The 26,541-nt window shown below is 43.0% G+C and overlaps 1 protein-coding gene across 7 annotated transcripts in view; it reads right to left on the reverse strand.

The window, feature by feature from the left end:
• Nucleotides 1-17,258: 17,258 nt before the first annotated feature.
• The window catches only part of ZNF831 (zinc finger protein 831), a 93,668-nt gene continuing 84,385 nt past the window's right edge, over nt 17,259-26,541 (reverse strand). For 5 of the 7 annotated variants that reach the window (XM_083146847.1, XM_083146845.1, XM_083146849.1 and 2 more), the window contains 2 exons: nt 20,858-20,946; nt 17,259-17,981 (listed from right to left, as the gene is read on the reverse strand). In XM_083146847.1, the coding sequence (XP_083002973.1) occupies nt 17,259-17,981; nt 20,858-20,946 (812 nt within the window). The remainder of the gene's footprint in view (nt 17,982-20,857; nt 20,947-26,541) is intronic. The other 2 variants (XM_083146848.1, XM_083146846.1) reach the window with 2 other exon arrangements.

Genomic DNA, 26,541 nt, shown 5'->3' on the forward strand with positions numbered 1-26,541 from the left:
AACTCCCGGGCACCACTCAGTAGTTCCCCTTGCCCTCCGTTGGCCTTGACGGGCGCGTTGTCACAAGTAAGACCTGGTGGCATCGGGGGCGGAGCCTGACTGTTAATGTTAACATTCATAGATAGAGGCTCAAATACGGATCAGGGTTGTAACTTAGCCAGTTGTTTGGGTATTGTAAGCATTGACTCCTGAGACCTGTTGGAAGTCAACCACTTTAGCACTTGCAGTGTGGGCCTTAAAAAAGAATGTTAAAAAACTCTGGCCTTTGGTACAGATGGACCGTTCTCTAGGGCTGACTGACACCATGATAATGCCCTGTTACACTCGTGGCAGGAGTGTAAGGGACATTGTCATGAATGACAGATGTTGGCAGGTTGCAACAAAGTGGCATTTTTTTCCCCTAGACCAGGGTGTTTCCGGTGTCTTAATTGCATTACCTGTAGATCCCTTACTACTAGAGAGACCTTTTGTCACCCGTTGAGTGGCAAACGTTATAACATCAGACACAGGGTCACGTGCACCACCAAATGCGTGGTGTACATGATTACTTGCCCCTGCTCACTCAGTTATATTGGGAAAACTGAACGTACCCTCAGGGAACGTATGGCTGGCCACAGGCACTCAATCAAGTTGGCCCTTGAGAAAGGGGTGAGTGATCAACCTGTGGCCAGACATTTTTTGGAAGCTCACCATACCATACCAATGTTACGATATATGATTATTGATCATATTCCTTGTAGCCTCAGAGGAGGTAATAGAGCACAAAAACATTGCGTTGTGAGGCGCAGTGGATACAACGCTTAGGGACGCTTGCGCCAAAGGGTCTTAACGAGTTTAGAGGTCTACATTGTTTCTTATAGACTTGTTCTTATTGATCAGTTATGTGATTGTGATAAACAGCATTTTTTCTATGATATTAATTTTCTGCCATCAGGAGTTACTTTATCACATATACTACTCTGCTTGGTTAAACAATCATCCATGCTGCTAGTTCGTTCATGTGATTGTATTGTTATTGTTATTAGGTGCTGAAAGAAGATGAATAGTATTCGTGAGCCATTTCCTTTGTTTCTACATATTATGCCCCAAGTTATATACAGTGAAATATCCTTGTTCATAAAATATCTATGTTTATATTTATGCTGACATAAGTGTGGTGCATGTCTGTACCAGTTTTAATTGATATATGTATGTGTTTCATATATGGTGAGGTGGTTTTATTATATGTAATTTTGGGTGTTATAATTGTTTTTTCACTGCTGTCTATGTTGATGTATTTGTGACAGCGGGCGCTTTGACCGATGCTGCTGAGGTGGATCGCTGATTGGAGCAGGGCAGACGTGGCGGCGCGTCAGCTGACGTGTAGGACATCGGTTCTGTGTAACCAGGAAGTGATCCCTCGGCGGCGTCAGCCTGGCTGCCAGGCGACGCTGTTTGTAGCTCCGTGACCATGGTAACGTGGGCGGTCACAGGCGGCTGGACGCAGGTCTGACACTAGCGTGATGACGCGCTGAGTACGCGCTGATTCAGTGTGGGGTTCATTTGGTATGTATAAATATTGTTTGTCATGCACAGTTGTTTGTATATCCTGATGAAGAACCAATAAATAAAGGTTCGAAACGTTGATAATACTACTGCCTACGAGAATTCTTTTTGGGTGAGTGCCGCCGTCTGCACGTATATATATATATATATATATATACATACAGGGGCGTCAACAGCAGTGTAGACTCCTGGGCATAGCAATATATTGGGGCCCCTACCGATCCTCCAGCGGTAGGGGTGGGGGGTGCTATGAGTGGACGCTTTGATGTCCCGCGGGTGGTAGGGGGTATTATATCAACCGCGCAGCATGTAGGGCCTGGATCAGTAATTTCCACTAATTACCCCTTTACTGCACAGATGGTGGGAGAGGAGGTGGGAGAAGGGGGCATTGGGCTGAATGAAGGGGCCCTGATACATAACTTCCAGGGTGGTAGAGAATATTTAATACGCAGAGGAGGGGTGTATAGTGGAGTGGGCTTATTATTCATAATTTTCTGGTGGGAGCTTGCTTGACTGCAGATATCTCCAGTTCCCGGAAATAGATTTCTTAGATTTTAATGGAATTAAAAACTAGAGAATCCCACCTACCAATTGGTACTGGGGGATCAGAGTTCAGTAGGCAGAGCAATCTGCCAACGGGTATATAAAACTACATACCAGGTGTGTGGAGCAGGAGCAGTAACCAGCTGCTGGAAGGCTGATATCTCTGGTTCTGGGAAAAGTAAAGACAAGCTACTGTACTAGCGTCCATCAAAGGCGGAGAGTCCCAGCATTTGGAATATACCCTCAGAAAAACTCTAAGTCAGGCAGAACCTGAAATATCTGACTGGGAAGAGCAATTAATAGGCTTGGATGGGGACCACTGTTTGAAGTCAGATATCTCCGGTTCCCAAGGGACGATTTTTAAAATTCTTGTATCCATGGAAATAGGGGACCCTCAGCTTTCAGCCTTATACTCCTGGGGGTGGGGTTCTGGGTACTCAGAACCCCCCCCCCCCCCTGCGTGCGCCACTGAAGCCAGATATTGTACCTGGCTCCAACCCGGGTGCGGCCCGCTTGTGATCCCTTTTCCATTAGCATAATGCTGGGCAGGTGACATCACCAGATGAAAGCATCTCACAGCACCAGCTATTGCATTGCAGTGAACGGGGCCTATGCTTACACGGGTTACCCGTTTACACTGCAGAGTGAACTGTGTTGAACCCATTGAAATGCTGAGTCTCACATGCAAAAATCCCGGGATATTTAGGCTAGTGGAAAAGGCAGATAAGACAGATAAGTTCCAACCAACTGCATGATTTCTGTATTCAGCCTTTTAGTGAAAGTAGTATGAATAAAAAGTTGAATGGGAATAATAATTGTTCATAGCACAGTGCCCATAATATCATGTTTATTAGTGATCTGTTCATTCTCTTCATGTGGTTAATGTCTTTGCCAGCAAGCATTCTGAATGCTGAGTAGCGTCATGTCCATGAGTCCTAAAAGCAAATAATTGATAGAACACATCCTCCAACATCACCCCTTCCAGCAAGTACATGATGATCTGAGACGGGAGCACAGCATTTTGTACTTGGATAAATGAGTCACATTAGAAGATGCCCCTGTCCTTCGTTACCTCTAAATGACTAAATTAATTTGTGAACACCATCCAGTACATTAATTATAGAATTTACTAGTTAAAACAAAGCCTGTCATAATGATGGCTTCTTACCTCCAATCTCTGTCTTCACAGCTCCTTTTCTCCATAATCCAGCAAGTTTGATTTCACTTTCTGTTAGTCATTTGGCCCATCAAGTGCCCTCTAGTGGTCATTGATGGTACTTCAATTTATAGGCGAGTATTTAGGGTACTGGTCATTAAGGTCCAAATTAAGGTCCATATACATTGGGTCGACCACCAGGAGCAACACACATCCTCCCGTGGAGGGGGTAAGTGCTGGAGCGCATTGCGGCAGCTGTACCCCCCCCCCCTAGCAACGCAGCGGCCACATCGCGCACCCCCCACCCCTGTGGAGCAGGTGAGCAACACCCCCCCCCCCCCTGGCCTTAAACTATCAAGCTTAAAATGCAGAGTGATAAACAACCAGCCAATTGGCTCCTACCTGTCGTGTCACAGGCTGGGTTTGAAAAATGACAGGTAGGAACTGATTGGCTGGTTGTTTATCACTCTCCATTTTGTCACTTTTTGAAGCTTGATACATCTGGCCCTTAGTGTTGCATGAGAAGGGGAGCCGTGGAGTCTCAGCCTGGGCAATTTCTGCTGCTGCTGCCTGAGAAGGAGGGGAGTGGGTTCGGCAGACCAGGGCTCTCGCTGTGCCCCTCCACCAGGCCTGGGCCCGGGTAATTACTAATTAGTACCCACTTCCCTCCCTCTTGGTAGCCATGGATATATCTACAGTATCTACAGTATTTATCTATCTATCTACCTACCTACCTATCTATCTATCCTATATACTAGCAGGGCCGGTGCAAGCCCCATCAGCGCCCCAGGCAAATCCCCTGCACAGTTATTGCTGGGATGTGCCGCATGGGGATATTGCAGGGGGGGGGGGGGGGGGCATGCATGGGGATTGCCGGGGGTGGGGTGGGGGGGGAAGCCGTGCACAAAGATTCTGGTGACTAGCTGGGGGGAGGGGGCGGCCGCCACCTGCTGATAATAATCAACGGGCATGCGGCATATCACTCACCTACTCCCCACTCCCTGACCCTGCACCTGCTGGGATGACTTCCGGCGATGCTACGTACTTAGCAGCTTCCTCAAGTCTCTACGGCACATCTCCTTGGCGGCTCAGTACCGCCTTCCAGTGGCCGGCGCCCTAGGCAAATGCCTAAAGCTGCCTAGTGGTGATGCCGGCCCTGTATACTAGTAAAAAAAAGCTTTCAAAGCTAGTCTGCTACCTTGTGTTTCAGAGACACACAGACACTAAACATAAAATAGAGAAGCTGGAGAAATGGATACATATATAGAAAACAGGACAGATGATATACATAGGATAGAGAGAAAGCTATCTATGATTTTGTACAACAACACCACACAATAGGTAAAAAAAATATTTAAATTACATTCTTGAGCATGCCCCTAGTCTGCTCCTACATGTGGTTTAGCACTTAAAGGACAGCAACCATTCAATCTCAAACTACAATGCTTGTAAAAACAAAGGACAGCAACCATTCGATCTCAAACTACAATGCCTGTAAAAACTGGGATATTGAGAGAAATATCAGTATTTTAAATCTGAATGCAATATACAGTAGCTTTTTTTCAGCTCTTGGCCTCATCTCCACTTTATGGAGTCCCAGAGGGGGTGGAGTTTTGTAATACGGATGAAGATGGAATGGGATTGGGGTCTTGGAAGGGAGATGGAGGTTGAAAGGGGGAGGGGGTTTGGAAGGGGGATAGAGGTGGAGATGGAGAATGAGTTTGTGATGAGGTTTGAGTGTGAATAGGGAGGAGGATGGGGTTTGGGTTTAAATGGGGGAAAAGTTTGGGAGGAGGAAAGGGTTTGATGTTAAATGGGGAAGAAGTTTGAGAAGTGGATTTGATTTCAATGTGAAAGAGGGAGGGGTTTTGGGAGGGGGTGGGGTTGCATTGTGAATGGGGAGGGGTTTTAGGAGGGGGATGTAGCTGGAGAGTGGTTTTGCTCAGGAGAGTAGTAATTGTTAAAACACAACATTTAGATTGAAAGTTTAAAAGATCCAGAGGAAAAAACCTACATACCATCCACACAGGTCTGCATGTGAATAATGAGGTTTTCAGGTAATTAGCAGAACATTAGCTGCATGCGATTCTGTGGTTGTGCAATTATCTGCAGAAACATCGATGCTGGAGCACCTGTAATAGGTGATTGCAGAGTCTGTGCAGCCCTAGACTTACTCAGAACCTGCAATCTGTGTGGACTCGCTTACCCATGTATTCTCAAAGCACCGGCTGCATGCCCGGCGTCACACATCCACTGCACACCCACCTTCACTCTCCTCTTCACAGCATGTCCGGGCCACTCTCAGCATGCCTCTTTCTCATTGCCTGTCTACGACCTAGTTTTTGATCACACAGCTGCAATATTTTTGCAGCTCACATCCTAGCACATGCATAGTGAGTGTGTTGCACCTGCACAGTTCGCAAAAAATTGCCACCTGCAAGATATTTAGTGACAGCGATCGTGTCTGTATAAAGCCAAGTACACACGGCTGCAATAGGGGCTGATATCGCTGGGAATATGGTCGCTGGCAACCATATTGCCAGTGATGGGAGTGTGCCCCGGCGATAAATCGCCGGTTGCGCGCTCCCGTTTTCAGCCCTGTTCTAATCGCTGATAGCTGATTACCTCTGCGGTACCACCGGCAGAGGTTCCCTTTCATCAGCGACCATCTCTGGTCGCTGATGAAAAGGAGACACTGAGCAATATATCTCCCCCCGTGAGTACGCACCTATACACTGAGCAATATATCTCCCCCGTGAGTACGCACCTATACACTGAGCAATATATCTCCCTCGTGTGTACGCACCTTAACACACGATGGTGACAGATAGATGATTAGAAGGGTAATAACAATCATGGAAGTAACCAGTCCTCTTGTTTTGTGCTATCCCAGACAAAAAAACAAATATGCCTGCATATATGCAAAATTATAAACCTGCATGTGTACATACATACACAGGGCCGCAGAGAGGGGAGGGGGTAGAGGGTACTATTTACCCGGGCTTCCTGGAGGGGCCTAGCGGGGGCCCTGCTCCAACCTCCCAATCCCTCTCTCCTGGGCAGCAACAGCAGCACACACCTCTACAGCATATGCTGTGCTGACAACAGGCTCAGCATCAGCGTCTCACTGACAGCTGTCAGCACAGCACATGCTGTAGGTGTATGGTGCTGCTGCTGCTGAGGGAGGCTGGAACAATAACAACCCCCCACCTCAACTTTAGAGTGTTTTTTCACCCCCCTCTAAACATTTTTTGGGGGTGGCCCAATTGTTGGGGTAGCCACGCCTCCCACGATTAGTTCACATCCCTACATTTATCGGGCCCAGCATACCTCTCTGCAGCCCTGTACATACAGTACATACATGAAAACAAACATTATCTCTATACTACCGAATGTGCAGCCATGACATATTAATCACCTGAGTTTCACATAACCTATAACCTAACATCTCCAAGTGCATACCTCGCAACATTGGCTTTCACGTAACCAGGACAGTTAGCAGATATGGCCAGATCTTACCTGTAATGGTGGAGTCCCCAGCAGCGATAAACGTAGTGTGTATATAAGAGGCCCAGAATCCATTTTCTGGATGATATTAAGGAACAACTTGTATGACAATGCCAAATGCAGGACAGAACATTGTTCATGTCACCGAATCCTAAAACATGGTTCTCGGCTCACAACCTCTTGGCTTTTGATCCAAAATAAAGATTTCAAATACAGAAATATTTCACAAATTCACTTTATCATCTGAAATAGTTTTTGTCTATTGGGTAATCCTTTAGTTGCAATTTTTGGATGCAGAAGTGAAGTGTATAAGCCATGTAATGAAACATTTTTTTTCTTATGTAAAGTGAAATAAAAGTGAAAAACAGAAGCATGTGCAATCGATTCACACCTGTGCGTACTGGCCTAAATTCGTCCCGACCCCGATGATGGGGATCTGCACATGCGCATAGGCGCTAATGTGCATGTACAATCCCCTGCAGCGAGCGCCTTTGTGAAAATGTAATTCGCTGGGTTGCTCGTTGGCATGATTGATTGCCACAAAAATAGGGGGCGCGCCCATAGAAATGCTGGGCGGAACCCAGTAAACGCAGGCATTTCCATGCCTGCTCGGGGTGGGTGGATGATGTCACATGACATCAGCGCCCGCCCCCAATTCGCAGAAGACAGTCAGCATATTAGCTTACTTTTAGCTGCGAACAGAGGAAAAAAACATTCAAGGGTTAGTAACTATCCAATAATTTTTCCTTTGTGCGGGTGCATGCGAGTGGAGGTGTAAGCATACAGCTCCTCTCACAGCATAGCGAAGGGATTATAAAGGCGTGCATTCGGTGGGGCAGTGTTAACCTGCTCGTTAGGAGGCTAATATACGCAGCCTAGCGAGCAGGTCTGAATAAGGCCCATTATTTGTAGAGATGAGTGGGTTCGGTTTTACTTGGATTTACTCGGATCTCAATACGGGATCTTATTTATTATCCAAAACACGTGGCACAGAGGTTATTATCACTTGGAGAATGGGTTGGGTTTCACCTTTGGTGAGTTTGAGCGATAGGGAATATGGTTTTAGGGGCTGCACTGTGGCAGGGACCATTGTAAATGGCTAATTGCTGTTTTCCAAGTGCTGCATAATGTATAATGGCAAAATAAAATGCTGTAATACAGAGGTTCCCAAACGCGGTCCTCAAGGTACCCCAACGGTCCAGGTTTTAGATATATCCATGGCTCAGCACAGATGGTTAAATCAGACTGACTGAGTTACTAATTAAGTCACCTGTGGCCAAGCATGGATATACTTAATACCTTGACCGTTGGGGTGCCTTGAGGACCGCGTTTGGGAACCTCTGCTGTAATATATAACTCTACATATGAAACTATATTTTGACAGAGTTCAAGAACTGACAAAAAAAAATACAAAAATGTGTGCCATTCACCATACCTGTGTAGACAAATGCAATGGTCCATGCTGTTTATTATCTCCCCTTACCACATGCTAAGGGGAAAGGAGAGAACTTGCTATACACATGGATGATACATTTCCAGGAAGAAGCACCATCACCCGCTTTGGTTGTTTGGAACAGGCCAAAAGTAAAAACAGGTAAATTTTTCCAAGAAGTGAGCCACAAAAATCGAGCATAAACCGAGAAAGGCCGCCGACCATATGTACTCCACATTATCTTATTGAGAGAACTTATTGAGAGACAAAGGAGAAAAATAGTTAATGAAAATGATGTACAGTATTCTTCACAGTGGCGTAAGTTCATCCAAGTTGCCCGGAGGCAAGAGAAGTATTGGTGTCCCCCCAAATAGCTAAATCAGTAAGGTGTCTGTCTCCAGTAAGGCCATGGGATCTAATACAGGGTGTGACACTTGCAAAAATGCTGTTAGAAGGGGAGTCAGCCACATTAGCAATATCAACTGCTTTCAATTAACTGATTCAAACTTGATGGGGAGGAGAGGTGCCCCTTTGGGAGCAGGAGCCCGGCAGCAGATGACTCCATTGCCTCCCAGATTTCTGCCTCTGATTCCTCAGGTATTATGATGTGATCAGCCTCTTTTGTCTGTCATTCCTGAATCTGTATCTGCTACTGTGTATATTATGGCTCATACTTTGCACACACAATCAGCTTCCTATAAGGATTGATGCGCAAACTACATGTCCACTACACTCCCACCATACAGAATAGCTCAGTGCAATCACAATGTAGCTGCCCAGTTCCAACCCCCAAATGTACAATTCATGCAAAGACAAATCTGGATCTGAATAGGACAGATACAAAAAAATGCATACATTTGCATCTGCGTGTATGCTATATAAAAACTCTCTATTTATAATGTAACTGACCCAGATTAAGCCACAATGTGTTATATGGTACTGTGATACCTTCTTGGAAACAATTACTTTAAATAAAAATTCAGCATAAATAGTAGTATATATTTTAGACATAGCATTGCACTGGGGCCCCCCCTTGAGGACTAAGGGGCCCACTTCTGCCACCCTCTGCTGGGTGGCATATTGTGAACTTGCGTTAAAGTGGAAGAGGGGGGCCCAAATTATATTTTTGCACCTTGGCCAAACAATAACAAGTTCTGCCACTGGGTATAGAATCATTGGGCTATGAGGAAAGGCTAGCCAAGTTAGGTATGTTTACGTTAGAAAAGGGACATCTAAGAGGGACCAATTACCATATACAAATACATTAAGAGTCAAAACAGAGAACTGTCAGATGATCTGTTTATTATGAGCAGGGCCAGCGACAGGGAGGGGGGTGGTCAAAGGGGACACCCAAACCAAGCCCAACCTTGTGAGGGGTACCAAGGTTTTCAAGAGGCTCAGAGGCTGTAAGTATGGTTTTGGCAGAGCACCAACCTAGCAATGGTTTATAAAGGTGCTGGCCAGCCACAATCCTAACTGCCCGCACCTGGATTCCTGGAAGGGAGCTTACTGGAACCACGTCCGGTAACCTTCCTGGGCCTGGTCACCTGTGCAGGTATTTGTACTAATGAGTTTAGTACATAACAGACGCACCAAACCGTAAAATGCACAATAATTTGTTTTGCAATAAAAAAATAACATATTCAATATGCAATGTAATAAAAATCCACTGTTCAAGGGTGGCCGGGGCCCCAGAGATTTCAGTGTACTGTGACTTTAAGGACTGTACAGTAAGGGTGGCCGGACTTTTCTAACCCGGATCTACTTTTTAAACACTTACTTACCGGTGATCTACCGGCGTTTCCCCATGTGCAAAAATATTCCCTTCTCAGTGCAATATACCCCTTACACATTAGCCACACAGAATTAGTACACACGGTATGAGCCAAAATTCACAATAGGATGCCCGGTATGAGCCAAAATTCACATTAGGATGCCCAGTATGAGCCAAAATTCACATTAGGACACAGGTTTTGAGACAAAATTCACATTAGGACACAGGGAATGTGGCAGAAATTCACATTCTGACACACAGGGAATGAGCCAGAAATTCACATTCTGACACACAGGGAATGTGCACGAAATTCACATCCTGACACATATAATGTACCCGAAATTCACATTCTGACACAGGGAATGTGCTGAAAATTCACATTATAACACACAGGGAATGAGCCAAAAATTAACATTCTGATGGAAACACCCCCCCCGCACAAACCACATTACACACTTTAATGTTCAATTTGTCTGCGGCTGCCGCGGAACTTTCCCACCCACCATAACAAGAACCTTATTTAAAAAAAAATATGCCTCACACTTTATTCTGGCCGCCATTGACGCTGGCTCTCCACCTTCCCTCCTCCGCTGCTCAGCTCTCCCGCCTGTGTAATGGGCATTACGGTGTGTAGTGTAATGGGCATCACAATGTGAGGCGTAATGTGTACTGGGAATTACGGTGTGTGGCATAATGTGTAATGGGCATCATAGTGTGAGGCATAATGTGTAATATGCATCACGGTGTGAGGCGTAATGTGTAATGGGCATCATGGTCTGAGGCCTAACATGTAAGGGGCATCATGGTGTGAGGGGTAATGTGCATTACAGTGTGAAGCGCAAGGTGTAATGGGCATAAAAGTGTGAGGCGCAACATGTAATGGGCATTATGGTGTGTGGCATTATGTGTGATGGGCATTACTGTGCGTGGCATTATGTGTAATGGGCATTACTGTGTGTGTCATTATGTGTGATGGGCATTAGTGTGTGACGTTATGTGTAATGGGCATTACATTGTGTGGCATTATGTGTAATGGGCATTACAGTGTGTGGCATTATGTGTACATTTTTGTAGTGCACCTTTGGCTCTGGTCTCTGTGTCTATCATGTGTGTTGGGGAAAGAATCACTCTGAAGTGAATATACATAAATAAGTCACCTTCTATTTAGTTTGTATTGATGCCCAGTAGGCAGCAATGGATACACCCAGTAGGCTGTGATGGACATGTCCAGTAGGCGGTGATGGACACACCCCTCCAATGGGGAACTCCCTAAGAAAATGGTCTGTGCATGCCTATGAAGGCAGCTAAGATATGGAATACTCTGCCAGGAAAAAAGGTTTTGATGGCACACAATTGATATATTTAAAAAAGGGTTAGACAATCTTTGGAAGAAAAAAATATCCAGGGATATAACGATTAAGTATAATGCATAATAATAGACCAGAAAGGAATAACACACATTTTGGGAGTTCTAACTTAAAACATATAAATAGTAACTTCATCTGGGTCTCTTTTAAAATTATATTTAATATAATCTGTGCACCACAGTAAATCATGGTAGAACACACATGTATGAATCAGTAGACAATTGGCCACTCTCGGCAGGACTTTTCATAGGCATCAGCACAACGTGAATAATTTACTATCATTCATATCATGTTTCGGGCTGTAATAGCCCTTTTTCAAGGTGAAAAAGGGCTATTACAGCCCGAAACATGTTGGTCCGTGGAGAAAAGCCCTAAAGCGGTAGAAGTGTTACCTTTTTGTCATCTGGTACCCATTTCTTCACCCCAATCTGGATCTGGAGTGGAGGTGGTAGACTCAGGCTGTTTTTGGGCTCCAAACTTTTTAAGAAAATTTTTATGTTTTTTATCTGTGTATATTTTATACATTACCTTGCTGTTGTTTGCTGTGGATTAAAACTTTTTTTCGGATGGATGCTCAGGGGCAAACGCAGGATTTTCAGAAGGGGGTTTCCAGAGGGGCGGAGCAAAGCACGGAGATGGACACTTACGTGACCGAGTATATGCCGGGTCAGTTAAAGTATTATAGATAGACCAAATGTATATGAATAATAATAATAATAATAATAAAATATATAAATATATATATATATATATATACATAACAGCAGTGTTTGACCCCTGGGCATAGCAATGTATTGGGGCCCCTACCTATCCTCCAGCGGTAGGGGTGGGGGGTGCTATGAGCGGAAGCTTTGATGTCCTGCGGGTGGTAGGGGGTATTATATCAACCGCTCAGCATGTAGGGCCTGGATCAGTAATTTCCACTAATTACCCCTTTACTGCACAGATGGTGGGAGATGGGGTGGGAGAAGGGGGCATTGGGCTGAATGAAGGGGCCCTGATACATAACTTCCAGGGTGGTAGAGGATGTTTAATACGCAGAGGAGGGGTGTATAGTGGAGTGGGCTTATTATTCATAATTTTCTGGTGGGAGGACAGCTTGCTTGACTGCGGATATCTCCAGTTCCAGGAAATAGATTTCTTAGATTTTAATGGAATTAAAAACCAGAGAATCCCACCTATCAAATGGTACTGGGGACTAGGAGATCAGAGTTCACGAGGCAGAGCAATCCGCCAACGAGTATATAAAACGACATTATTTATTTATTATTTATTTATTAACAGTTTCTTATATAGCGCAGCATATTCCGTTGCGCTTTACAAAGGGGACAGGGATACAACAAAACAGGGTATTTACAGACAGTCAAAATGTAGGAGGGCCCTGCTCGCAAGCTTACAATCTATAGGGAAATAGGCATTGATACATAAAGATAGATACTGTATTCTTTATTGCATCGATTCCACCAGAATGCAAGGTTCTATGACTGGTTCTGGAATTTGATAAGCTTGCCTGAAGAGATGAGTTTTTAGGGAACGCTTATAGGTTTGGAGACTGGAGGAGAGTCTTATTGTGCTTGGGAGGGCATTCCACAGAGTGGGTGCAGCCCGAAGAAAGTCCTGCAGTCGGGAATGGGAGCGAGTAATGAGTGTGGATGAGAGACGCAGATCTTGGGAGGAGCGTAGAGGTCGTGTTGGATGATATTTTGAGATAAGAGAAGATATGTATGTTGGTGGTGTTTGGTTAATGGCTTTGTGTGTAAGTAAAAGAATTTTGTATTGAATACGGTAGAATACAGGTAACCAATGAAGTGACTGACAGAGTAGCTTTGCAGACGATGAACGTCTGGCTAGGAAGTGGTGAGAGTCTGTTTAGGGGAAGGCCAATAAGGAGACTATTGCATTAATCAATGCGTGAGATGATGAGAGCATGGATTAGAGTTTTTGCAGTGTCTTGTGTAAGGTAAGGGCGAATTTTAAATATGTTTTTTAGGTGCATGTGGCATGATTTTGAGACAGATTGAATGTGGGGTACAAAGGAAAGTTCTGAGTCAAGGATAACACCTAGGCAGCGAGCTTGAGAGGTAGGAGGGATTGTCATCTTCTCATCAGAGATAGAGGTATCAGGTTGGTAACTACTATTTATTGGTGGAAATATAATTAGTTCTGTTTTTGAGATATTAAGTTTGAGGTGGCGAGATGACATCCAGGATGAAACAGCAGAAAGGCATTCAGAGACACGGCTCAATACAGATGGGGAAAGGTCTGGGGAGGATAGGTAGAGCTGAGTACCATCCGCATACAGATGATACTGAAATCCAAAGGAGCTGATTAGTTTGCCAAGAGATGAGGTATAGATTGAGAAAAGCAGGGGACCTAAAACTGAACCCTGAGGTACTCCAACTGAAAGAGGTAGCGAAGGGGAGGTAGAATCAGAGAAACGAACACTAAAGGAGCGGTTAGATAGGTAGGATGAGAACCAAGAGAGGGCTGTGTCTTTAAAACCTATGGATTGTAGTGTTTGTATGAGAAGTGTGTGGTCAACAGTGTCAAAAGCAGCAGAGAGATCTAGAAGAATTAGTAGTGAATAGTGGCCTTTAGACTTAGCAGTGACCAGATCATTCACAACTTTAGTCAGTGCTGTCTCTGTGGAGTGTTGGGCACGAAAGCCTGACTGATGCGGGTCCATTAAGTTGTGCGAGTTAAGAAAGTGTGTGAGGCGAGTATAGGCAAGTCTTTCAAGTAGTTTGGAGGTGCATGGAAGTTGAGAAATGGGACGGTAGTTTGAGAGAGAGCTTGGATCAGAATTCTGTTTTTTCAGAATCGGAGTAATAACTGCTTGTTTGAACAATGAAGGAAAGACACCAGTAGAGAAAGAGAGGTTACAGATTTTAGTTAAGATTGGGATGAGCACAGGAGACAGAGATTTACTTATTTGCGAGGGTATAGGGTCAAGAGGAGAGGTAGTAGAGTGGGAGGAAGAGAAAAGTGCAGATACTTCATCTTCATTTGTGGGATCAAATGAAGCAAATGCTTCAGAGGGCTCAGGTATGGAATTGAGCATATCACCAACTGAGTTGGAGCATACCAATTCACATACCAGGTGTGTGGAGCTGGAGCAGTAACCAGCTGCTTGAAGGCTGATATCTCTGGTTCTGGGCACAGTATAGACCAGATTCTAGTGTCCCTCAAAGGGGGAGAGTCCCAGCTTTTGGAATATACCCTCAGAAAAACTCTAAGTCAGACAGAAACTGAAATATCTGACTGGGGAGAGCAATTAACAGGCTTGGATGGGGACCACTGCTTTGAAGTCAGATATCTCCGGTTCCCTAGGGCCGATTTTTAAAATTCTTGTACCCATGGAAAGAGGAGACCCTCAGCTTTCATACTAGGGCCCTTGGATTCCTGGGGAGTTTCTGGATACTCAGAACCCCCCCTGCGTGCGCTACTGATGCTTCCTGAAAATCTGTTACCCCACAAGGAAGGACTAAAGAAACCTTTGGATGCACATAGGGCCTCGATCTGAGGTGAGTGTGAGCCCCAAGGGGCCTGGAGTTGTGGATACAGCATTGAGAAATAAATCTGTTATCTGGGGAGAAGTTAAAGATACCCTTATATGAAAATAGGGCCCATTGTGGAGGTCAGTATCTGAATAGAAAGTGTTTTAGTGGCCAGTTAATATCAGAAAAGAAAAGGAGTGCTGATTGGTCGTCCATCTAAAAAGAAACCTTTAACAGGAAAATAGGGCCTTATCAAAAGGTCAGTTACAATTACTGTGGGGTGACCCAAATAGACATCCATTGAGGAATACTGTCACCTAAAGGTCACTAATAGGATTTAGAACTGCGCCGGATGATTTTTTCCCCCCCAAAAAAATAAAAATTTGTAAAGGCTCTACAATATGTATTTTTAAAGCATGTGCATCTCACCCCTCTGGCGTCCCACTTCCTCCACTCTGATGGGATGGACGATGCAGGTGGAGCGCATTTGCCTTCCATCTCTCCCGGCGCCCCACTTTAACTGCATGACTTCTGACCTGGGACCCTGGGGCAGGTGGAGCGCACATGGGTTTCATGGCCTGCAGTCCCCCTCACAAACCGGTTGCATATACAGTAGATCAAAATTTATGCTGATTTCATTGTGTCATACTACTACTAATGTACCAAATACCTATGATTCATTTATGATGTAATCTTCCATCTAAACCAGAACTGGAAATGGCTAAAATGCTGATACCTGATGGATTAACATCTTTTTTTTCAATCTCATCAGCTATTTTACTACAGTATCTATGAATAGGATTTGGCAATCTTTGGTCTTAATAACACTCTTAACCAATTGGTGGATAGACTACCTTGTTTTGTGATCACACAGTTCTAATAATTTATTATTTAACTGCTTTTGTCTCTCTTTTTGCTATGTATAATGCCCCAGTGAATTGTGTTATTTTGCCGCTGATTGAATTCTGTACAGAGATTGGGCAGCTGTATGTAATATAGCATTGAGCACACATGTCACATATGCCACTGATTTGCCCAAGACATGCACCCAATTTGTCATAGCATTGACTACAAGCATGGTTTTGTTGTGTTGTATACCATTTCAATTCATGGTTTTATACAGATAAGAGGTCTAAAACACAAAATGACAAGAGAAACATTCAAGGAGTTGTCTGAAATCTGTACAGGATTTTGCTAAATAAACAATTCATTCCATATGTAAAGCTGGTATCACTTATGCTTCAAACACCTTTAAGTACAAAAGTTCAAAAATATACATTGATTGTCAATCAGCAACTGGTCATGAATGCAAAATAAATACATTTGTGTTCAAGCGTTTTAAAGCACTCAACGCAGATACCATAAGATGCAAGCATACTGTACATCACTGATGTGATTAGATCAATATAGAGCCATATGAAACTTGATAAACCTGTGAAGGTTCATAACCCAATGAAAGGTTCAAAGAAGATAGCTGGAATCTGGTTTATGTATGGTCTGATGTAGCTAAGGCCTGATAAAGCAATGGAAAAAGTGACCTCCTTTCCTTCAAAAAGGTCCAAAGTCTGTATGTGAGCTGATTTTGATGCGGTCACAGTCACCGGTGGTGACATTCCCTTTAGGCACATGTGTAGGGGCAACACTTGTTTGGAGGCGGCACACTTGGATGCTTGTAATGGTACTTCCAGCCCAAAATGTGCCAGTAACTAAATATTTCCACTGCACTGTACCACATGCCATCTTGAATGGACCATAACTGGGTAGGACATTCGCACACTGAATGTCCTACTTATAAATATGTATACAGAATTAATAATAAAGAAAATGTCAGAATTAATGGCGCTTTCATTATTCTACTAAATTTGCTATCGAAAAATAAGGGCTTATAACCAATCAATGAAAATAATAAAATTAGGTAAGGGAGGGGCAGCCGTTGCTGTTGTGCCTAGGTGCGTTCTTACCCCCAAATTCACCCCTGGTGATTTAAAGTGGCAGTGGTCCATGCTGACACAGTTAATTAGAAACAGCAGCTGAACACCATCATCAAACACTTGATAGAGAAATGCATATTGTCATGGTTGATTTATGTGAACAAGTTTTTACTGTACTTGGCATATTTTTGCATGTCTATTCCCTCACCCCATTATACCACTTTCAGTGTAAGGAGTCTAAATTGTAAGAACCAAATCAATACAAAAATGTGTATCTTATGCACACAAACGAAGCATACTGTACATCCAATTGTATATCAGGCCTTATGTAGAATAAGGTTGAACTCAAAACATGACTTCAAGTTTATCAGTCAACTATAAACAGTGGAGACAGCCATATTCAAGGATAAATTAATCACCCAATAATATAATTTCTAGTCGTCAGCAATTCCTCTGTAATGCTCATTATTCTTTTCCAGGGGACTGTTCAAAATAAATGTAGCATTCTAGATTTCTATGTACAATCGGTCCTCATCATCACTACTGGTGTCACTGTATTCCACGTGGGTTTGCTTCCTCATTATCTCTAAATTAAGCTTCTTTTGCAATATTAGACTTTGAAAATGATGGTCTTCTGAGACAAGGTTCCTGCTCAAAGATGATATCCCAGGTTCTAGGGATTCCACAGAATGGATTGTATTTAGATTACGATCTAAATGTCCACATACACTTCCAGTAATTTCCATTGAGTTCTGTGGAGATGGTTTGCAGACTTTATCTCTTGAATCTACTGCTACTCTAGGCATGGGTTCAGCACATGGTGGGAAGGATATGCTGCTATGAAGTGTAGTGCTGTGATTCTGACCTGCAGTTAAACTGTGACCAATGGATTTTGATCTCTGTAGTATCTTTCTTCCATGCTTTTGTGGTGGACTATCTCTTAGATCTTGCTGTAGATGAACCCGTTTTACCTCAGATGTTGCCTGGTCAAAGGTGTTTTCCCCACCTATGGGCAGATTACAAGGTAACACACTGCAGTCAGACGTTTGGCAGTTTAAGGCTTTCACACGGTGGAGTTCTAGATGGGCCGTACCTTCGGTGGGCTGCGAGCGGTGTTTGTTTTTGATAGAACTCAGCAGGCCACTGTCCTCAGGGATCAATGGTGAAGCTGGTAAGGAGTCTGTACTCTCATTCACTTGGCACTCCATCCCCGTTTTGCATTCTGTCTGCTGAAAATAAGAAACACCCCAGTGAGGAGCCATCTTCAGACAATTTTTACACAAAACAGTAATGCCTTAAGCCCCATTTCCATATATAAAATGTAATATAAGTCAATGGCAAAATGAAAATTAATTTATCTCAATATTATCAATGTGACTAGACACACTATTAGGTGTATGAGAATAATCCCATTATTTTACTTGCAATAAAATCTGAATTTAAACATATTTTCAAGGATTGTCTTGGAAATATTGAAACAACAGATAATGTATTATTAAAACTGTTTTCACTGAGAGCTTTCCTAGACGATCTGAAGTTATTTCATGGAATATTTCAAATATTCGTCATTATCTTTGTGGATATAACATGAAGTTATAGATTTACTAGTAAGCCCGCTTGAAGCAAATGCTTCGAAAGCTATTCTGCTACTTTGTGATTGCCTCTGTGTTTGTGCATAAGTGTGAGAGAAAGAGCTGTACTTTCACTTGCTGCCAACAGATGGTAGTGTTTTGGAGATACAGAAATGGACAGTAGACATATATATATATATATATATATATATATATATATATATATAGATGATAAGCTACAGTATAAACCACACAGTGAGTGCAGGGAAGCTGAGAGGGAGCATAAAAGAAAAGGGGCAGAGAGAGGGTAGGCACAGAGCAATGGTGTAGAAAATAGAATGTACAGCGAGCAATGTGGGGTGAGTACTCATCGGCAGCACAACAATCTGTGTCCCCAGCTCAGCAAACAGTTGCAGTGGATACACAGAAACTGCTGCCACACTGATGGCCCCTGTGAAGTAAATGTAGGGTTCTCCTAGAGCTTAGAAGACCATCTCCCACCATGATGCTTTAACACAGGAACAAGATGGCACCACATATGCGCAATAGTTGGTTCAGTGGCCATCTTGGTTAGGGACAGGTTAGGGATAAAAACCTCCCTGTTGGAAACAATATGGAGTATGTATAGTAGTTCTCTCCAGGTTAGGATCATTTGGTCTACAGCAAGTTGGTCGACAAGCATTAGGTCTACACCATTAGGTCGACATGGGGATAGGTCAACATGTTTATAGGTCGACATGGGTCAAGGTCAACATGGTTCTAGGTCAACATGGCTTTAGGTGTCGACAGTCAAAAGGTCGACATGGGGTTTTTGACAGTTTTTTTGACCCGAATGTCTACACAGTTGACATGGACACTGGTTAAAGTGCACCGCATCCCCTCGCATGGCTCGCTACGCTCAGCACACTATTTTATTCTCCCACCATGCCCTAGTGCAGGGGTAGCCAACGTCAGTTCTCGAGAGCTACCAACAGTGCACATTTTCCAGCTCACCTTGCAGTTGCACAGCTGTACTCATTACTCACTGACACATTGTAAAAGATCCACAGGTGGAGCTAAATACTTCCCTTGAGATTCTGTGAGGAGACATGGAAAACATGCACTGTTGGTAGCTCTCGAGGACTGGAGTTGGCTACCCCTGCCCTAGTGGATGGTAGGGCATGAAATACTGCCTGTCGGCTCAAAAAAACTGTCAAAAACCCCATGTCGACCTACTGAATGTCGACCTAGACCATGTTGACATAATGCTTTTGTCGACCTAAAGCCATGTCGACCTTGACCCATGTCGACCTAGAACCATGTCGACCTATCTCCGTGTGACCTAATGCTTGTCGACCACCATGCTGTAGACCAAATTACTGTTTCCCTTCTCTCCAACATCAACAAATTTATAATTGCGTGTACAGTATGTAACTATGATTTTACAGCAAATCTTTTTGCCTTCGATAACTTTTCATATTTCTAAAACATGAATCAACATTCCCTGGATTTTTTGGCTCAAGTGTTACATTATTTACTACATTGTTTCAGGTGATATACGGAGGCGCTGTATTAGCTGTTTTATACAGAGTGGTAGGCATCTTGTTAGCAGTGCAGTGTACAGTAGAACACAGCCTTATCAATAGATGTTATTGGCTTTGGTCCTTCATAACAACGACAGAGAACATGACGGCATTATCATTATGTCTAAACTAATGAAATGGTCAAAATATCAACAATGTATTTGGAAGTGTTGCTTATGTTAACTCTGACGCAAGAATTAGTCCTAACACTAACATTACACTTAGACATATCAGGTGTTGACATTCTGGTGGTAACATTCTGGCGTTAACTTGGTGAATGCATTCCATGCCCTATATCATAGAAAAATGTTTCTTAAAGATCATCATCAATTGCTGTAATTGAATGGCCTGAATGCTAGTTGTCCATCTTAGCTTATATGGTGCAAGAGAGCAAACTGAGAATGTTGTGCATCGGTGTTATTCATGATATAATTAACTCATTTATTGCCAACTCCAGAGCTGGAGCTTAGAGACATTTTAATCTTATTTTAATTCTTCTTTACAATAATAAAGAATAAATGTACTCAATGAGTTTTACATATTTTCTAAGAATGAATTAGAGAAATTATTTTAACAGTAACTTGAAAGAAATGGATGCCCCTATCTGAAGCACATTATTTCTCATAATTAGCCAAGATGCTCAGCAGCTTGAGAGGAATGCATGGGCGAGGGGTTAATATTATGTACATGACTGATTCTCATCTTATCACATCCTCTATGACCATTTACTTAGGAGCTGTTAAGTTTCCACATCAACAGATGTGAATACAAAATCAGTATTCAACCCCAATAATATGTGGTGGTGGTGGTGATGATGATGATAATAATAACCAATATAACTTATTTATAAAATATTAAACTTTAAGTATTTATTTATATGAGATAGTGTTGACTTAATAAAATATAAAATAGGCACAGGTAGAAAAAAGCTTTACTGAGAGCTTTATATAATTTGCTACCACTGGGACTTACGTTTTCTCCCTCATCTCCTGTAAGTGGATGCATTGTTATTGTGATGGCTCCCTTATCTTTGTAGGTGTCAGTCATCAGGAAAACATCTCCTACAAAAAATTGGAAGTCAGACAGTTTACTGCAAAGGACAGTTTACAACGAGGCAGAAATTTGTGATTGTTTTTGAACCATAACTGTACAATCAGTGGTGGAAGCATGCAATTTTTTTTAGACCAACCAGAATGGCACCTAAAAGTCACATGATTTGTGGATGCTGAACCAGTTCCTGCTTAGCTGGTCCAGTTGCCCCTTTCCGACTCACCCCTCCACTGGGCTGGCTGCCCCGATTGGGCGATTAAGCTTCAATCAGGCAGCATTTGGAAATTGCCCCCTACACACCGTCTATTCCTAAGCTGCAGTCGGTGCAGCCGCTTGGTGGACTGTGCAGCACTTAGTCATTCTGCAAGCTCCGCCCTCTGCATGACATCATGCATGAGGCAGGACCAGTACTCTGCTTTATTGCTATGAGACACCAATTTATGTTATGGTAACTAACCATCGCATCAAAAGAATTTGATAGAATAAACTATTCTTTTGATTTGCACATGGGGGAAAAAAAACAATTTGCACATGCATGTATCCTGTGTAGAGTGGCTGGGCGCGGATGCAACTGGGAGCAGGACCCAGTACAAACATCGGACACCATTAAAATTTTACAATTCGATGGTGACAAACATTGGAATGTCGCCATCGAATGAAAAAGGAAACATACAGTATATGATATACATAAGGAAATATTTCACTTTCTATTGTGCTAAACATCACTGTAGTAACAAATGAGAAAAGCAGTCTTGTAGTGTAGAAGTGGGCCGGGCCTGTCTGCAGATACATACCGGCTGGTCGTGGATTGATTTATAATTTGGCCATACAAGCTTATACTGGATATAATTTTAGGAATCTGGCTTAGCTTAATTTTCCTGACCTCTAGTCATGTGTTAGCGCAGGCACTGGGTGAGACAGGCAACTTTTTCAATACCCTCTTCATCTGTGCCTCAAATCTGTCAGCAAGTTATCTTCTGAAAGCTGGAGGAAAGCAACCATGGGCAACTGGAGCTGAATACGGGTGTGCAAAACAGATCAGCACATCATGCCCCTAACATGATCCAGGTGAGCTCTACAAATATGGACTTAATAAATGCTTGGTAAATACACTAATTGGGCCACACTAATGTTTCTCTGCACTTAGTGATTGTGGGTCCGATCCAGAGTCACACACAAATTAGAGGCATCTGTGGACACACTGTGAGGTTGAAAATAGCTGCAAATTCCTATCTACAGTACTGTATACTTACAATAAATTCCATATATGTGACTGCACCCTATACATCCATTTGATCGAGCAGGGGGGAACGGGTACTTTATACCCAGGCCCAGGTCTGCTGGAGGTGCCTGGGGGGCTGCACCCCCCTCCCCTGTTGCAGTGTGAGTACAGAGGACAGGTTTCCGCAGCAGCACAGCCTCTCTTCCCAGCTTAGCACACACTGCTCAGTAGGTGTACTGAGCTGGGCAGGGAGACAACAGCAGTCTGTGATCTCTCTGCCTCTTGTTTCTTTTCGTTTTTAACAGGGATGTGGCCACACCCCTCCTAGATGCACCACTCTGGTGGCCATGCCCCCTCCTTATTTCTCGGGGGCCTGCGGTCCTCGTGGCGGCCATGCCTTTGAATAGAGTAGATTTGGAAAGAAAATGTCTCTTTTTTTAAAGTTTTTAACAATTACATGTATGTACGGTTATGGTATAGCGGATCGACCTTGTCTACGTCGACCATGTTATGGTCGACCACCCTTAGTCGAAGCTATCTAGTTAGATGCCTAAAGATAGTTGACCACATCTAGATTGTGAGTGTGGTTGATGGTCACATGGTTGACATGACTTTTTCATGTTTTTTTGTGGCTATGTCGACCTAAGTTGATGTGGACACTGTATACACTCTCTGCGCTCGCCATGCTTCGGCTATATGCTAATGTCAGTCCCGGTTACTGTCATTTTTATAAGGGTATCCACGGTCCCGGCAAACGGGTCTCCCTGTGGGGTCCGGTAGTTAAAAGTACTGACGCGTTTCGGGACCTGTTCAAGGAAATCTATGGTGCTATATTGATGATGACATTATGGTCTTATGACATTATGGTATTATTTTATAATTCCCGCTTATTTGGCACCAAAAAAGCGGGAATTATAAGTGCTTTTGAGAACTATTTTCACAGTTTCCGGTAATTTCTCTTTCCCATTGCGGATCTTGTTTTTAAATTTATCTATGTACATATTGTTTGTTTATATGTGAATTTTACCCATTAAACCAGTATTATACTATATGCAGTTTATTTATGTCCACATATGCAAATACGCCCTTATTGACGTCATCTGGGCTAATGGATACACAATTGTCTACCCTCCCTTTATTGGCCGTTATAACAGAGGAGAGGAGACGCCTATCCCCTCACAGGGATGTATGGTATTCATTTTCCTGTTTCAAATGTGGAGGTTTCATATATATGAATTTATATCTTTGGGATTTCTAAGGTCTGATCTATCCTGACCTTACAAACACACTTGGAGGCGGAGAAGAGGAGACGACTGACTATCCCCTAATAGGGATGTTTTAGTGCATAGTATAAGCGCCAGTGGGAGGGACACTACTTTTTGTGGTTTTAGCACAATCTTCATTGTTGAGTGTTGTACACTTGTCTCGTCTCGAGCTCTTACATCTTTACTTCTGCAGAGCAGACAGCATCCTAAACTCGGACACTTGATAAACTGTAGTACATGCCTACAGTCAGCATACTCTTGTCTCATCTCATTATAGAAGTGGCTTATAAGGCAATTTAGTACCCCTATACAGGACTAAATTTGCTTTTTAAAGTTCACAGGAGCTTACCCTTATATCAATGTATACCTCTCTTCTGCTGGATTTGCTCTCAGTAATGCAACACAGGGTTTATAAGGGAACAATATGTGCGAAATAAAGTGTGTGTGTGTGTGTGTGTGTGTGTGTGTGTGTACCTGGGCCAAATACTTAGAATAACGTGGCTTATACATTTTAATGGACAGTTCTGAATGGTTATTTAAAGGCTTAATTATGTCAATCCAGAGGGTCTTTATAAAGAATGGAAGGCACAGATATGGACACATACAGCACGAAACAATCAGGGCAAAAATGATTATCAGATTATTCTCCCATTTGTTCTTTTACAAAAGTAACCAGAGCTCAGCATATAACTTAATTATGCTGGATTGTGACGTACCCAGGATGGAGGCCCCAATACTAGACTCAAAGCAGATGAACTTTTCTTAATCTCTTAGCTTGCTCTTGTCTGGACAGCTGCCAATCCATGAAGATGTTTAATGGTGTGTAAAGAACCCTACTTAAATGGACTGTCTAAGTAGATCAACATCATACTCACTCTTCTTTTACTGTACCTCTACAGTATCCCCTCATTTGCTCAGTTACAGCTCAGTGCTGCTACTTCCTCCCATCTACTATGTACGATAGACAGACAAGAATCCATCAAGAGAATGACCGATTGATTTAGCCCTAAAACCTTAGAAGCATATTTATTTAACTAAAAGCAAATATTCTCTATTAGATATCACCTCTTATTGCTTCAAATTCAATACACCATGGTTAGTGATGACACTCCAGGGCTATTTACCAAGGAGTTGTTTGCAAGACATCAAATCCAAGAGGAGATGTATTAAGCCTTAGAGAGGGTTACAGTGGAGAAGTTGCTGAAAGCATCAGCTTCTATCATATATCCAGCACAGTCTGAAACCTATCACTGTACTGTAAATACACCACTTGTGTGGCTGTAAAGGCACGATCATACTGTACATAGACCTAGGCCCTTATTCTGGTTCACTCGCAAAGGCAAACTCCATCTCAAATGGACAAACCATGTGAGATCTATATTGCAGTGTAAAAATAAAACAGTATTTTCCCTGCACAGAAACAAAACAATTCACCCAAAAATTCTCTATGCACAAGTTACACCAGCCCCACCTGCAGTGCACAAAGTTTTGTCCATTAGAGAAGGAATTTTCCTTTGCGTGTGAAGCTGAATAATGGCCATAGCCTCGGCAAGCTTCCAGATATAGAGTTATTTCCCAAACTCCTTTAACTCCATTAAATGTTTTCTTTTTTGTTGCCAGGAATTTGACATTGTAACCTGAAAACTATGTATTTTGAGTTTTTACTGAATTATTTATTTTTCAGTTACTACACATGGTAGAGTGTAGGTTGCAACATGTCATCATAACACAATGATTGGTCTGTAATGTTATTTGCAGTTACAATAACTAACTGCAAAAAACTGTATAAAGGAGGGTTATTCAGAGGACATAGCAATAAGGGGTATATTCAATGTCTGTTGATATTTCAGAAAGTTCAGTATTCAATCCCGGCAACTACTCGCTAAAACCGGCAGGGACTCGCCTGCTACAGACCCACCTCCCTGTGGAGGCGAGTCTGTATTGTTGGAAACAGCTGTGGATTGTCGAATCCGCAGCCATTTTTAGACAAAATGACTGAGTTTTTGCCAATCCACAGATTTTCCGACACTTGACAGCAGAAACATTGAATTCCGGCTGTCGAGTTACAGTCGGTAGAACCGAAAATGGTCCGGGATTTCAACCGTCGGGACGTTCTGACAGTCAGAATAATGGGTTGAGAATGTTGGGCCTATTTATATAATGTCACACATATCTATCTATTGTTTGGAATAGGGGTTCTGGTCTTCTTTAATTTAGCATCTACAATTTAGAAGTATTTCTGTAGAAGAGTTCTGGATCCCAGCCATGCCCCACATGAATATGGGGACACATGCTTGACAGCCCTGTAATTGGCTTCCTAATTCAGATAATGGAGAAATGAGGTGGGTGCTGACATGGCCAGATTTATAGTGGCCAGATCCAGGCCTCCACATAAACGTTAACCCATCATCATGACAGTACGATCACGTCTGCTGCCTAAAATTGTATTTCAAGTTTTCTCACAATTTGTTTCTATTTTCATGTATTTTGGGAGGCAGTGAGTCACATCCAAATAGAACTGGTCACAGGTGTACAGCATTGATTGAAGCTCCTACTATTTTTAGTATAGGCCTGGAAAATATTTTTATTCCCAGACCCATGTGGCACTTCATACTGCCCTGGATACTGGGTGTTAGGAGTCATTATCAATGACTCATATCTGTCTGGTCTTTCATGGGTTAATTTCAGTCTATGTTGGTAATTGACTATCTGGTGTTCTCCAGTGGTGAATCTGTGCCATTTCAGCCCAGTCCTCTGTGGATAAGTTATGCACTAGTGTGATCTCGTTATCCTTGCTGGGCTGGAGGTTACAGGTCTGTTGATTATCTGAGGCCTTCATAAGGCATTCTGACCTGTACACACCTGCCAGTTATAGCTCCTAGCTCCTTAGTCCCCAGTTCCCTGTCCTGTGTGCTAGTCTGTTGGTCTGAGCTCCTATTTCCTAGGGGAGTTTTTGCTAGCCTTGTCTCAGCCTTGTTGGTATCCTGCTACAGTCCGTGTACTCCAGCTAGCGCTCCTGCTAAGTGTCCTGGACCCTGCCTTGCACGTATTTCAGTGGTGTGTTCCTGGTTCCTGTCAGAGTTCCACAGTCCTTCAGTTTCAGTACCTGTGCTGCTGTA

This window comes from Crinia signifera, chromosome 6, assembly GCF_055691185.1.
Source record: "Crinia signifera chromosome 6, ASM5569118v1, whole genome shotgun sequence".
NCBI lineage: Eukaryota > Metazoa > Chordata > Amphibia > Anura > Myobatrachidae > Crinia > Crinia signifera.